The sequence below is a fragment of the Thunnus albacares genome, chromosome 4 (genome assembly GCF_914725855.1).
Source record: "Thunnus albacares chromosome 4, fThuAlb1.1, whole genome shotgun sequence".
Taxonomy (NCBI): Eukaryota; Metazoa; Chordata; class Actinopteri; order Scombriformes; family Scombridae; genus Thunnus; species Thunnus albacares.
The window spans coordinates 25,451,959-25,467,410 of NC_058109.1; the positions used below are offsets into that span (position 1 = coordinate 25,451,959).

The following is a 15,452-nucleotide window of genomic DNA, read 5'->3' on the forward strand; positions in this document are numbered from 1 at the left end:
CTGTGCAGATAGGTTGGTGATGTCTGGACACACGCATCCCATCTGATCACTTGTAAATAACAGTGCGGGCAGTCTGTCTTAAAGATCTGATTTGAGAAACAAATCTGATTTGTCTGCAGCCTGTATGTTTGCACATATGCTTGCACCTTTAATTTAGACCTCAGATGATCCTTTTTTTTTCCCCCCCTATGCTGTAGCTTAAACCTGAATACAAATAGTAGTGATTAACATAATAGTAAAATCTGCTCACATGGCAGACATTTCACTCAGGCTCTCTCTCCTGCACATATGAAGAAGTAGACAGGATTGGGTAAGACTCATCATCAGACTGCGATCAAAGGCTGGATAGAAGTTTTCACACAGGGTTGAGAGGTGGCCGTTCCCCACGTCTGACTCTGTGTGGTCTGAGCGGTGTTGCACAGACTAGACAGTAAGGCGAAGCGGGAATATAGGAGCAGCCAGTCAGACTTACAACAAGATAAACATTTAACAGTTGGACATCATTTCTTTCTCTCTGTCGCTCACTCACTAGTTCTAAATTTCTTTCTTATTCAAGTGTTTCCCTCTCATCTCTTCAGTATCGGAACATTGCGTTACCGTGGCAACCTAGAGGCTCGGTGTGTTGCTGATGAGGACTTTTTCTCTCCACCCCCCCCCCCCTTCCTTTTTATTTTATGTTCTCCTTCTCACACAACGAGCCCTATCTCATCCATCTTTAATTTGTCCAACCAAATTATATGTATAGAACACTTCTTTGAGATTGTCAAGCAAAAAAGAAACAATGCAGAAATACAAAGAAAACAGAATTTGACAAAAAACGTATTGAACAAACCAACCAAGGAGTAAAAGTGTTGTTTGTTTTTTTGTGAACAGACTGTGTCATGAGAGGGGAGAAATGAGGGGGGGAAGGTAATGGATAGACAGAGTTAGTGGGGAGGAAATAAATATAATGAGTGACATTTCCAAATCAAATATGCATGAATCAACAATGCCTTCAATGGCACAACAAACTAATTCTTAAATTAAGGAGCGACCGGGCGGAAAATTGCAGGAGAGGAGTAAGAGTTACTTTATTATAAAACAAAAAAAAAATCAGGAGAGAGTGGAAGGCGTGGAGAAGAATAGGAAGGAAGGTCTCCTTGCTCTATTATTCCTTTTACTCTCAGCTGACAGTTTTTTCGCCCTCTTCCACAGTCTCCTTTCCTTTTTAACGAACTCGATTGCCATTTTCTCCATCTACTTTTCTCTTTTTCTTTCTTCTCCTCCCCTTTCTCCTTCCACACCCCTGGAGAGAAAGTGCTATTCTGAGCCAAAGCCTTGATAAGTGCCAGGCAAGGTTCAGGGTGGTTGGGCTCCGCTATGTTAAGACATGCTTACGTGTTTGTTTTGCTGCAAAGCAAAGCTCAGTCTCACTCGAGCAATCAAGGCAGCGGTTAACTTGATTGAGAATTGTGGGTATGGTGCTGCTTTTCTTTTTTTTCTTCTAAATTGTTTGACTGTTGCCTTTTCCCTTCATGCATTCTCTCCTTTCTTTTCCTGTCATTATAAATTTTCAATTTTCATACAACAGAAAGGTTATATTCTTTTTCTTGTGTATCCCAATGTAGTTATTTGCTTTGGGTTTAGGTCCAAACTGAAGAAAATCTAAGAGTGATGGGCAGCACATACGACATATTAACATTCCTTGTGTTTCTTCCAGACGTGGTTAAGCGGTTTTGCATTTCTGTCCAAACTCTACTTTCTGTCAGGATGTAACCATTATAATCATTATGCTGTTTTGCACTTCATTTTAAATGTAATGTATTTTTAAATGTATACAGTATATTTTTGCTACATATATATTCAGTCACATTAGCGTCTCTGTCACTGCGCTCCTCTACATTTATTTTTGAAGTGTCCTCCGCATCTGGAATGTGTAGCTCCAGCGATGAATTTTTTCACTCTTTTATAAATTCAACACCTTCCGCTCCTCCTCGTTCTGTCCCTTCTCCGCACGGATGCACACCGGATTAAGCGGCGTCACCGTCATTTTCATCTTTCTACTCCACCTCGTACCATTTCCTCCTCCTTAACACACTTAAAGATGCATATAGACTAAAGGCGCTCAGTACAGACGTATCAAGCCAGAACTGAAGTTTTGCTGGTAGATATTTCCACATTCATACACACTGAAGCTCTCCTGTCTGTTGCCAATTACTCAAATGTATTGTTAGTGTATGACACACTGTCCCTAGACACTGCGTTAACAAGAGAGGCTCCATATAGGCTGCTCTCAGAACAAAGCATAACACTACACATGAACACATTTTCTCAAGCTCTGCTTCTCTCTCACACACCCTTAACCCAGCGTGTACACTTATAGCACACAGCCTGCCTACACATTCTTAAACAGTCATGGAAACACATGCTTACTATCCTTCTGTCTGCCTCTCTCTCTCTCTCTCTCTCTCTCACTCACACACACACACACACACACACACATAGACACACTCTATGGCTGACAGGGTTATTTGTGATGGAGGTGTGAAGGCCTTGGACCGTGACATTCTGGCATTCTGTGTTTACCTGGCTGGTACTCAGACACTGAGCAGAACACACACACACTCCAGAGAAGGACATCCCACAGATTGTAGGCCAAGGCCGCTTGAGGGGCCTCGCTGTGTGCATGGATATATATGTGTGTGTTTGTCCATACTGCTGTAGCTTGTGTGTGTGTGACTGTCACTGGTTCTTATCAGGACAAAGCACAACCAGCAGCTCAGGGCTGCAGGGGGCATGTGGGTGAGGGAGAGGGGTAGAGTGGGCGGGCGGTTAAATAATATCCACCCTTTCCTTTTTTTCCCTCTTTCTTTCTCTCCCTCCTGGTGTCTTATCTGTTGGTAATATCTGTCCTCACTGTTCATCATCATCCTTTATTATTTCTCCCCTCTCTTCCCACGCAGTGCCTTCACCCAAATCATATTTCAGCCAGTGTCACTCGCCCTTTTCTGCCCACTGTCACGATCCATTTTTTTTCTGCTCATCTTTCCTTTGCACCATCCTTCCTTCTTTCGACTGCCTTCTTTCCCTCCCTCGCTTCATCTATCATCATACACAACTTGGCTTTTTAATCACCATGTTTGCTATTCTCTCCATGAGTCCATTTATTTCCTCTCTCCACCGAAGCGCATCATGTAGCTGCTAGCTGGTCTCGCGTAAACACACCCACGCATGTGTGTTTCTATCTAATATTAAGAGGAGACATGCCTAAGCCATATTTAATAAAATATAAACAATGTTTGGAAGAGGGAGAAAAAACATTATATGAAGAAAATGGGTGGAGGTGGGATGTAATATCCCCCCCCCCCCCTCATGCTCCTACATGCAGTTCTCCAAAACAATCCAGTTCATGTATTTCAGCGCGGACACACCAAAGACGGACATACCGTAGGTGCTGTAATTGAGACCAGATGTAAACAAAGAGAAGAAAGGAAGGGAAAAAAAGTAAAGAAAGAAACTAAGACAAGGGCAGGGAGGCAAGTAGAGAAACTCTGGCAGTAACAAGCGGCAGATTACATTCAGAGTGACGCAAGTTATTTTCCAAATACTCTCCATGGTTGGAGGGAAGGGAGGGAAAGAGATTGAGAGAGGGAACATGGGGAACGGCGAGAGGAAGTGGAGGCGACAGGGTGAAGTAACCACATGCTCTCTCTGCCAGATGGATCCTAGTCGGACCGTGACGGCCAGTGTTTAACCCTTGGTTTGGTTTGGTAGCGGTATACCTCCTTTAGCTTTTAAAACCGCTTCTGACAACACTCCATCCCTCTCCCCCTCTTTTTTTTGTGAAATTTCTCAGGAGACTTCTCAGACACTTGTCCAAGAGTCAATAATCGCATTTCCACCACTGTATCAGGTGTTTTGGCAAACTGTCTTGTACATCCCTCTAATTTGTTAATAGAGAACAGTGCGGTGGATTGAGGAAGTGTAAGCGTTTTTTGAGTACTGGTAATGTAATTCAGCCCCACAGTCATGTTATACCTCTCTGTTTGTGTGTGTGTGTGTGTGTGTGTTTGTGTACTTTCTGCACAATCAGGGAAAGAAAAAAGCAGGAGAGATTTGGATCTTGTCCCTGGATGCTGTTGTTATGTGCGCTCACACGCAGATGTGTTCATAGGCAAACACACACACACACACACACACACATGCAACGGGCTGTCACATATGCATGCAGATGTTTCATCTCTCCTTCTCTCTGCGGCTATTTTTAGCCACATTGTCCCACAGCTCATCTTTTCTTTTTCCTCTCCTCCGGCCCTTCCTTATGGTTTTTCAGCAGCTCTGGCTAAATTTCCCCTCACTTATTCTCGAAGACTGTACAACCTCTCGCACTGCGCATCAATCCCGCACCAACAGAAGGCAGGGATGGCGGGTCGTCTCGGCTGGTAGACACTGTGGAGAGACCAGCCTGTCATACCCTAAGAAGTATGCTTAGTAGACAACTACACAAGGACAGCAGAGTTATATTTATGGAAAAAGGTGGAGTCTACTAAATGCAGCTCGCTTTAAGTGTTACATTTATGCAGATTTGAAGGACACTTTCTCGGTCTAATTGGTTGAAAAGTGTTAATCCTGATATGACATTGAGAACATTTTTAACGCAGTCAGTTGAGCTCAGCACAGGCAAACTCAAGTGTTACGTGTAGCATTGCTGCTAGGTTATTCTCTCCTTGATGTAATCCTCTGCCACCCAGCAAGGCCCACTGATGCAGCGAGTATCACCCCAGCTATGCCAACATGCTGGCTGCAGCGATGAATACGAGATCAGCGAGAGCTTAATGAAGAGCAAATGTGAGGAAAGATTCACACGAACGCGCATACACACACACACACAGAGTAATATGACAACACGATAGATGCGCAGGGGTTTGGAGGCCATGCATGAGTGTGTTTCAGTGTTTTGTGTCTGTGCGAGTGTATGTCTATGTGTCAGTCACAGGTCCCGGCGGTTTAATTATTCAGACTGTATTAAATCTTCATTTCCGCAGCCCTCACAGTCAGCCTGCCTAATGGTGAACACAGATGAATATTGCATTTTTACCGTCAACCCTTGTGTGTGTCAGAGAGAGGGGAAAGGGATAAATGCAGAGTCACAGAGAGAAAGAGAGGACGGTAGTTGAAGGCAGATGAACAACACGGCAAAGTAAGCTGAAGGAAAAACAAACTGAAAAGTACAGGGAGAACAGAGAAAGAGAGAGTGTGATTGAGGTGTAGAGAAAGGGAGGAGGGGAGGGGGGGGGATCCTGTAGCGAGCTGCATCGTCCAATCTCACAAGAGCAGCTCTCTGTCGTTTTTTTTATTCCAACCTCCATTTAACTGACACAATTTGCACTCCCATGGAAACCCAAGATGGTCAGTGATCCACTTCCTACATGTACAAGCTTTGGTAACATAGAGATGGACTCTGGTGCCTCTTGGATACAGAAGAAAACTGATTTCTTCATTAATTTTCTTTACGTTTAGCCTATTTGCCTCCTAGTGGCTGGTAGCAGGCGGTGCCGACGCTGTTTTTTTTTTTTTTTTTAAGAAGCACTGACCACTCAACAGTTAAGTAGGTAAAAGATGAAATAAGAAAAATGCCATGAATTGTATGGTTTCATCTGAAAATAGGCCTAGCTGTAATTATATGTTTTTTTCCTGGTGTTGCATTACAGTATATTACTCATACAACCCCAGCATCTTAACATATGTTTTGTTGCTCTAGTGCAAATGAAGCACTATGTTCTCATCAGAGTGGGATAGATTGTGGAACCGATCATTGTTTGTGGTCTGCAGAAACGGAAACTTCTGTGGTTGTTTGTTTTTTTAGTGGGACAAATCATTGTGTTACAGGGCTTTGCTCGTCTGGTCATCAAGAATCTAAAAAAGCACAGAAACCAATCTCTCTAACACTGGGGGGGGACAAATGAAAATTTAAATGGTGTAAACGTGGATGAGAAGACTTAATCCCTAAGAAAAAGTGCATACTAAACATGAGTTGAGATCATTTTGATTTGTATGTCCACTTCTTTTAGATAAAAGAATTCTCATTTTTAGTCTATCCTAGTGCTGAAATATGGAGCTGTCTGCAGAGAAGAGCCATAGGTAGCAGACAGGAGAGCGTATCTGCCTCTGAAATCAAGGTTTGTCTTTGAAAAACTGAAAAGCACAAGGTTTGATCGCTGCTGACATATCTGGGTTAGAATGATAACGGGGTGCCAGGCGTTCCTCCCCCTCCAACCCCCCTTTCTCTCTGCTGTATGAAAATCCATAAGGAGAGAAAAAAAAAAAAAAAAAAGACCCTCTCTGAAAAAATATTCACACATTCCTGCTTTTTATTGTTTTATAGCACACTGTGTCGTCTATGTCGAGGGGATAAACCGTGTAGGTTTGGCAGCTTGCTTGTAAGTCAAGGATAAGGGATTAAGAGATGAAATCAACATGTATGTGCGCCTGGGTGGTGCATCAAAGCACATAGTGTGAAAGTGTGTATATATATATATATGTGTGTGTGTGTATGTATGTATAAGAGGAACATATATGTAGGTAGATGCAGTCAAGCTCATGCTCTGTGAGACTTTGATAATCCACGCTGAATAACATTCATGTCACACGTTTTCCCTGCATCTCACTTTAATTCAAACTCTGTTTCTATGCTCCCTCATTCCTCTGCACTCACTCAGTTTTCCCATTTACTCCTGATATCTCTCTCTCTCTCTCTCTCTCTCTCTCTCTCTCTCTCTCTCTCTCTCTCTCTCTCTCTCTCTCTCTCTCTCTCTCTCTCAATCTCTTCTTCCCTGCATCACTACTCCGCTAGGAAACGAAGGGCGTGGGCGGACAATCTCACAGTCCCTTTCAAGGTTCAAAGTCCCTTTTCTTCCTCCGCTTCCTTCGCTCCTGCACTCTTCTACATGTTGCTGCCTTATTAAGTTGTTCCACTCTCTCTCTCTCTCTCTCTCTCTCTCTCCCTCACCCTCTCTCTCTCTCTCTCTCTCTCTCTCTCTCTCTCTCTCTCCCTCCCTCCCTCCCTCCTTCCCCCACAGTAAGTGTCTAGTTGGTCACAGAACATCTTTCTGGTTTTCTGCCTGCTAATGAGCCTGCCTCAACTTAGCGTGCACATACACACACACACACACACACACTTTCTCTCACACACACATACATGCTTTCATGTACGTACCACACCGTGCAGCTCGTGTAGATACTCACTTTTAATAAAGACACACACTTGCATACTGTTTAGTGACTCTATAATATGCGTATAATCGCTTGTGGATTTTAGCCTATATTTTACGTTGACACATGCCTACATATGCTCCTTCTAAACTCTATTACCAGTGATTTAATGGAAAGGGTTTTTTTTTTTTGTCTTGCTCCTCTCATCCCTGTGGCTCGTACAAGTCCCAAGGAAATACAAACACACACACACACACACACACATATACACACTCAAACAAACACATGGCTTCTGGCCAGCTGGTACATAGAAGATGAGGGAAGTAGGGAATATGCGGTCCTAGCTTTGACATTATGATGCATGACATGTCATGACATGGTTTATACTAATTAAGGAATGATTTGGAATCAGACTTGCGTTAATGATATGGTTGGAAATGTTAGCACAATAAAGATGTCACAATCATAATAAATGTTATGTCTCCTAAAAGCTGTTTGTATAATCTAGAGACCAGGATTATATTGTCAAAATAGTTTACGGTTAAAAAAAAACAGTTAAATATTGGCAATAAGAAACATTCAAATAAAACAAGTGAAGGGTGGTATACATGTAAAAATTCTTGGTTTTGTACTATGAAAACATTTCTGCCTGTCTCTGGAATATTTTTCCATGGATGTTAGTCTGTTAAGTGGCACACTACTCGCTATGTTTTTACACTTCCTTTACAAAAGGAACAAATAACTAATGAAAGCAAAATTAGCATCACTCCTTTTTTGTTTGTGTTTTTTTTTTGGGGTGCCATCTGCCCAATACTAACAGAAATAAGTCAATTTTGCCATAAAAGTGATTGTTGTTGATTAGATTTTTTTTTTTTTATTGAGAAGAATTTGAGATAATCATTGTTATGGTTTTATTTCCTGGTGTTATACATTATGTCATCGGAAGAGCATGGCAGCCATTATCCCCACTGGGGTTTCACAGTCAAAATGCATGCATACACCCTGACATGTAGGTACTCGGGATGAAAGCATTCACCAAACGCCACATATTATGATATAATATTAATGCGTAGTGAAGCAGGTGTAGATGGGACATCTTTAGTATCAAGGTTGCAGACGACTCTTTGGTTTCCTACGTGAGACCTCAGTCACAAAGCCTGGGGGGGCATGTCGACAGGCGGTGGGGGAGCATTCAACACTCTACATATACCCCTTTGTCAGATCCCTGCGTGCACACACACACACACACACACACACACACACACACACACTGTCCCTCTTATTTGTACCAGTGTGCCCCCCTCGCTCCTCTGTGGCCATCCATGCCATCTCATCTCTCCCCCGGGCTCCCCATATCGCTTTACTTCATTATTTAGCGTGTTATTTTTTCTCCTCCCTGATCTATAGTCCCCACATCACAGAGGCGGCTAATTAATTATGGATGGACTTGAGGGGGGGTGGGGGGGGGAGGATGAGGGGACTTTAAAAAAAACGACCAGACACCCGCCTCATTACATATGCGCAGTGTTTTTGGAGCTTTATTAATTTATATCTTGTCAGGCTACGCCAAAGCCTTCAGAACTCTTTTGGCTTTTTAATACATTTATTTATTTATATAGAATCCAGCTCTTGCTTTCGTCTTGATCCTCCCTACCCCCCACTCTCCCTCCGCCCCATCCCATCTATGTCTCGATTTTAATCTCTCACCTTCTACATATCTGCATGCGCACACACAGATGCACACGTGCCTGCCGACTGTCTCATTATCTGCTCTCGGCGGATGTTAAAAGGTGTTTTGCTCACCTGCGAGTGGAGATTATCTCATCCGCCCGCTGAGCACTTGTTTTATTAATTTTTTTTTTTTTTTCTATACTTTTTTCATTCGGTTTGGAACGAGGTGGCTGATGGTACACATCAGAGCGCATGGAAAATGAAAGAAGGAATATTTTAGAACTGGCTTGACCTAGAACGACAGCTGCTCATATAGGAGAAAGCTTGTGGCAACGCTCAATCAAAACTGACATCTGGGCGTCGGCGGTGAGATGTTATAAAATTGAGGTCAAGCATTGTATGATTATAAGAATAAGATTGTTAAGAGTGATGGTTTTGCCTGAAGGATGACTTATTTTTTGTGTCTTAAACCTACCGAACTATGAAAATACAACAAATTAGGGTGTAAAATATGTATTAGCTGCAACTATAATCAGAGAATAGCAATTTCCTCTTATTCTTCATGCAGGGAAATTTTCAGTGAAATAATATATACAATACATCTTAATAATCTACATAATTATTTATGCCTTTACTGTTAACGAATGGGAACTGCAGCACTAGCCTTAGGCAGCAAAGCTAACAGCGGCCTTTGAGGGAAAACAAACACGAAGAGGTAAAGAAAGCCCTCCGGCTACTTGGCTTTGAACAGAAGTTGGAGACTTGGACGTCAGCCATCATAAATACACACTTTGTAACATATACAAATATACACACTCTTAGCCCAACCTAATCAGGGTGGGAGAGTTTATTTGACAGGTAATGGTAGATGTTTGTTTACCCAACTTTTCATCGACTGTGCATTCACAAACAAAGAAATAAATATTTTGAAAAGGGCAGTTTTCTGCTACGGTATGTCAGGATGCAAAGAGAGCGATCAAAATCTCAAAACAGAGCAGATGTTTTGTGCCGTATTTTGGTGCGGAGAAACCATCTGTGGCAAGCATTCCTTCACACATCTTTTCCACTTCAGGTGCATATGTAACTTTACAATAAATGACTCGTTACAGTTACGATGAAGCGAAGCTTTTAATGATGCACAGTGGCGTTCTGTGCAAAAAGAGATCTGGTTTTGGAGCGTTTGTGCATAGAAAAAAGTCGCCATTAGGTGTCTTGTCAACCTCGTGGCATCAGTTCACCCAATACCTGCAACTTTGCAACTCGGTCCGAGGCATTCATGGCACACGCACACTCTCCTAAATGCAGATACAGTATGTACGCAGGCACATGCATTTACACACATATATTCACAAACCCACTTTTTTTTTTTTTTTTAAGCTACACACACACACACACACACACACACACACAGACCACTTTCACTTCCTCCTCCGTTGGTCCTCCTGAAATCAAGCGGATGGAGTGTCACATCTGGCCTAGAAAAACCACAGCATCCGTCTTCACAGATGAAATGAAAGTCGAGAAGTCAGGAAAAAAGGGGGGAAAAAGGGAGAAAAAAGATCTTTTCCAGCTTCAAAGGATCCCCCTGGTGAAATATTGTTTCAATGTACTCTGCACTTTGTAGCCCTAATGCCGGCTTTGAACTGTTTTGGCACCTGTCACAAATACTGATGAAATAGTTTCTCTCTGCAGAACACTTTTCCCCTTATCCCTCTCCCTTTACCTCAGTATTCTCTTTTTCCTCCCTCCTACCTTCATCTCTTTCTTAAACCTCATTATTCAGTACTTTCTCCCCCCCCACACTTTGTTAAAAAAACAAAAGCCTTTCCATTCAGTCTGGGATGCAGTATGATCTTATATTTGGGAAACCAGCAGCTTCGCACAATGTGATTTCTGAACTCTTACAACATATCACACATGAACTATCCCGGCGCTGGTTCACTTGCTATTGGGTTGCATTACCATTATAGTCAGACTTTAAAGTCTTTGATGTGAAGTTCTGCAAGATTAATTTTATATAGTGGCAGGCCACTAGCGCACCTCATTCTTAAGTTATTCTCTTACATACTACCTAGATAACCTATTTTCTATTTCCCAGTATGGTAACTGCAAAGAGCTTGAACACTGCTCTTAAAAAGTCTGACTTATGAGACAACTATACTATATTTAATCCTTTATTTTTGGATTTTATTCTGGGCTGTACCTTGAGATGACAATAGAGAGGACTGAGTCAAGTAAAGGGTTAGCATAAGGAAAGATGACTGCCAGAGAAAACGACAAGCAGACAGCTGAGCTGACATAAAGTCAATAGACAGATGAATAAAACATTGGTTAGCTGCAGCTTGCGCTAGAGGCTATGTTAGCTTCTAACACACTGGCTTCTACGAGTTAGCTTTAGCAGCAGGATGCTGAAACCCTCCTCTTTTTTTTTTTTTTTTTCTTTTTTTTTTTTAGTCGTGGCACCTCGGACGATGCAAGCCCACAGCTTTTGACACGAGCATCCTTTTTACTGAGACAGGACTTCAAAAGCCGCTAGTGCAAATCAATCTCTACTTTGTTCTCTGTCTCCTTCTCTCCGTGTCTCTCTCTCTATCTCTGGCCCCCTCCATCAATTTCCAAGCGTTGTCTGAGGCTCCAGGCAGTTAATTAAGTAGGATGTTGTCGGGGGGGTGGGGGGGGGCTTGGATACGTGGTGTGGATGAAACTTTGACTGTAGGATAGGGGGGAATGGATGGATGAAGAGACAGAAAAGGTACAGAGGGATCCAGGCATCCTCTCTTCTCCTCACTCTTTTGCTTCTTCTGCTTCTCTGTCTTATGTATTTTCTTTTGACTTTCTATATCTTTTTCCTCTCCTCACATCAGCAGCTGTCTGACGTTCCCGTTTCACTTTGCTCTGTTCCCAATTAAATTCGCTTCTCTCTCTGCTTCTCCTTCCTCTCTTCCCTTTTACTTTCTCTCACATCCTTTTCACTTCCCTCCTCTCTCTCTCTCTCTCTCTCTATCTATCTCTCCCCTCCTTTTACTCCTCCACCTCCTTCTCCTCTTCTCTTCCTTCCTCCCTTCCACCATCCCATACCTCACTCCCTCCATCTGAGCCGTCCATTTTGCCTCCTTCTTCCCTCTATCCCCTCCCCTCACCCACCTCCCTCCCAGCTGATTATACATCAGTTCTCCTGTAGCCCGCTTCTTCCTATAGTATTCCCCTCTCTCATTATGTGTTGTGCATGTGTTTGTGTGTGATCAGACACACAAGGCCAGGGCTAAGCAGGCTAATGAACAAACTCCGGCATTGTGTTCAGGCCCCGGGGACGCGCTGTAGCTTCTAATGTACAACAGCTCAGAGTAGAGGAGGGGAAAGAAAAATTCACTGCCGGGGAGCCAGCTATCTGCTTAAAGGAAAAGAGGGAATGTAGCGATAGGTGTGCAGTGAATATTTTACAAGGATCTGGTCGATATTCCCCTCTCCTAAACTCTTCTGGCTGGTCATATCTACAACACTGTCAACTTCAAGTTCCTCTACAATCTCGCTACATAGAGTTTAACATTTTATTTGACTAGTCGAAGGATAAAATTTTTTGGTTTTTTTTCCAGATTGCAGATTTTTTACAATTCAGAGCAAATACCTTGATGAAATATGTATTTAGGGATTTTTCTATGAATGATTGATCTAAGTATTTAAACTAAATCCATTGTTTCAAAGTCTCATTTTGCCTGCATGAAAAAGCCTAACTGTAGCTTCAGTTTCAATTAGCTTCTCACTACATTTGCTTTATGCCTGCCACATGTCTCTTATTATGTGAGTCACTAAACAGTGTCCTCAGGTTGTAAAATGTGTGATTTGTCAGCAGCGATGTGGTTTGTTATCCTTTTGGCTCAAACACAGGGTGGGTTAGTTCCACCCAAGCTTTTAACTCATATTGTATAAGATCTGTCACCCACCCCCTGCTCTTTTTCTTATTTTTCTCTCTCATTCCCCGCGTTGACGAGATCTGTATCGCTGCCAAATCATGGCATGAACGCTGTAATGACTTAATTTCTTCCAGCAAATGCACACATGCATATCTAGGAAACATTACATACCGAGTGCACTGTCCTGTCTCGTTTCAAGTTCAGTAAAGTCAGCACATACAAGCATAGACTCACATTAATGCAACCACACATAAGAAACATATCTGTCCATACGCATCTATTCAAAGACACACACATACACACACACACACACACCCTCTTTGGTTGTGTAGTTCAGTGGTGTGAGCCAGTGGATGGGCTGTTTCCAGATGATCTAAACAAGACTGTCAGCTCTGGCCAATATCAGTGACTAATGTACGTGCACAGACACACACACACAGAAAACACAAAAGTTCACAAGCTTATTACTCCACTCCACACATGGACATAATACACCGGGGTTTTCTTGCCATAACAATGCAGCTCTGTTGTGATGAGAATAGTTTTATTGGGTAGATAATCTTTTATGAACTGTATGAACAGCTCTCTTGCTCAAGTGTTGTCGTGCTACATTTAAATCTGGTGCAAGGCCAGCGGGAGTGTTGCACAAGCCATAACACATGTGAATAGTGCATCACAGCACAGCTCTTTAGGCCGAGCGTCTGGCACGAAGTCAAATATGTAACCCACGGCTTGCTCGCTTTTTTAAAAACCTTACTCTTGTCAACAAACAAGTGACTTATTTCATCACCTTTTCTCTTATCTTACTGCCGTTTGCAGCTTGTTCTTCATATTATATAGAGCAATCTCACAAAGTTGAGTAACTCTTTTCTTTTTTTTTCTCTCTACCTCTGCAGGACTGCCCGCAGATCCTGCCCTCAACACAGATCTACATCCCCGTCGGAGTGACCAAGCCGATCACCTTAGCCGCCAAGAACCTGCCACAGCCCCAGTCAGGACAGAGGAACTACGAGTGCGTCTTCCACATCCAGGGGGAGACCCACAGTGTTCCCGCCCTGCGTTTCAACAGCACCTCCATCCAGTGCCAGAAAACAGCTGTGAGTAAGATGTAAAAAATGTGGAATTTTGGGTATGAGGAGGAAAAAGAGAGAAACCCAAATTGGACGGGTGACATGTTGTTTACAGATAACATGATTTAGATACAGTTAGAGACTTGGATGATATTGATTTGTTACTGCTTTGTGTATCAAGAGGATTCAAAGATGCTGATAGTTGGATAAGGAGAAAGTGATGGATGCCATTTTTATTAAATAAATGTGTTTTCTATTTTTCTTGTTAGCATAGTTGTGAATAAAACCAGAACCGATACTAAACAGACTGAAACACAGATGATACTTTGAATTTTCTTTAGGCTTTAGCAGAGTAATTTAGCATTATTACTCTTGACCTAATCAATGCTACTAGGTAACTAAATAATGATCGCAGTGAGGACATTGACTCTGTCAGGGTTTAAATAATGGCCTCCTACATCTAATGACCGCTTTGAACACTAACATGCTCATTGTCCTGATAGATCACCATGCACTACTTGGACACGGGCTTGGTCACAATCTAGATAAATGACCCAATGCTGCATCTCCCACATTGAACTGATAGTTAGCAAATAAATATTGACATCAAGAGTTCACTCAGACATAATTCGAATTGAGACGCGCTTATAATAAGGCTTCACTACAGGGGGGGAGTTTTGCCAGAGCATACTGGTCTAAATTATAACAGATTATCATGTTTTTTGTGACACTTTTAAATCATCGGTGGAGTGTGACGCTGCAGTGGCCAGCCATCAAAGTTTTGTTCTATGCTTCCATGATTTTGAATGTGTTTGTGGCTTTTTTGGCTGGTAGGGATGCATGTTAGGTGCCAGATTGAAGTGTTCTCAAGGATGCTTTTTACATAAGATTCTTTTTTTAATTTAATTTTTAATTAATTTAATTTAATTAATTTTTAATTACATTTTCATACAATTACTTTCTTCTTTTCTCAGCTGTATATAGCATTTGTACACATTATATAGCTATATACATATATGTGTGTGTGTGTATATATAAATATATATATATCTCCTCACATTGCATATTTCTTTTCTTGAAGACAATCAAAGTTGGTGTCAGTGGGCCAGGTTACCATTGGTTTGTGAGAGCTGGGGGCAGGAGGTGGGGCAGGGAGGCAGCTGCCTGCAGGTGCAGCATGACTGATTCAGCAATTCAGGACTGTGAAGACCTTATAACATTGTATCTTATAATTTTTAATGTTCCCATTACTTACAATCCTGGTACTAGAGGCTGGAGAAGAGAGACGGGGAGCAGAAATGAACAGTTTGCTCATAGATTATGTATATTGTTATGTGGATTATGAGGAGCGTAAATAAATAATGAAACCAAAATGAGTGGGATAAGTAAGAGTGCTTTCTTCAGCTGTTCCAAAGTTTTTTAACTTCAACAAAAACAATAGGAATCTGGATTAAGAAAAGTGACGGTAACTTTATTGTTCTTATGTTTAACACAAAATCCCCGTGGAACAGAAGGATCAGAACTAAAAAAAAAAAAAGCAGTTATTAAGACTACAGCTAACTAACATTAGCAATAGTATGGTGGGACCTAGTTCCTAGCCACTAAAAGC

The 15,452-nt window shown here is 42.0% G+C and overlaps 1 protein-coding gene across 4 annotated transcripts in view; it reads left to right on the forward strand.

Annotated features, from left to right (window-relative positions):
* Positions 1–15,452, forward strand: part of LOC122980395 (plexin-A1-like) — a 192,211-nt gene that overhangs the window by 120,025 nt on the left and 56,734 nt on the right. For all 4 annotated transcript variants that reach the window (XM_044348347.1, XM_044348349.1, XM_044348348.1 and 1 more), the window contains exon 10: positions 13,670–13,870. In XM_044348347.1, the coding sequence (XP_044204282.1) occupies positions 13,670–13,870 (201 nt within the window). The remainder of the gene's footprint in view (positions 1–13,669; positions 13,871–15,452) is intronic.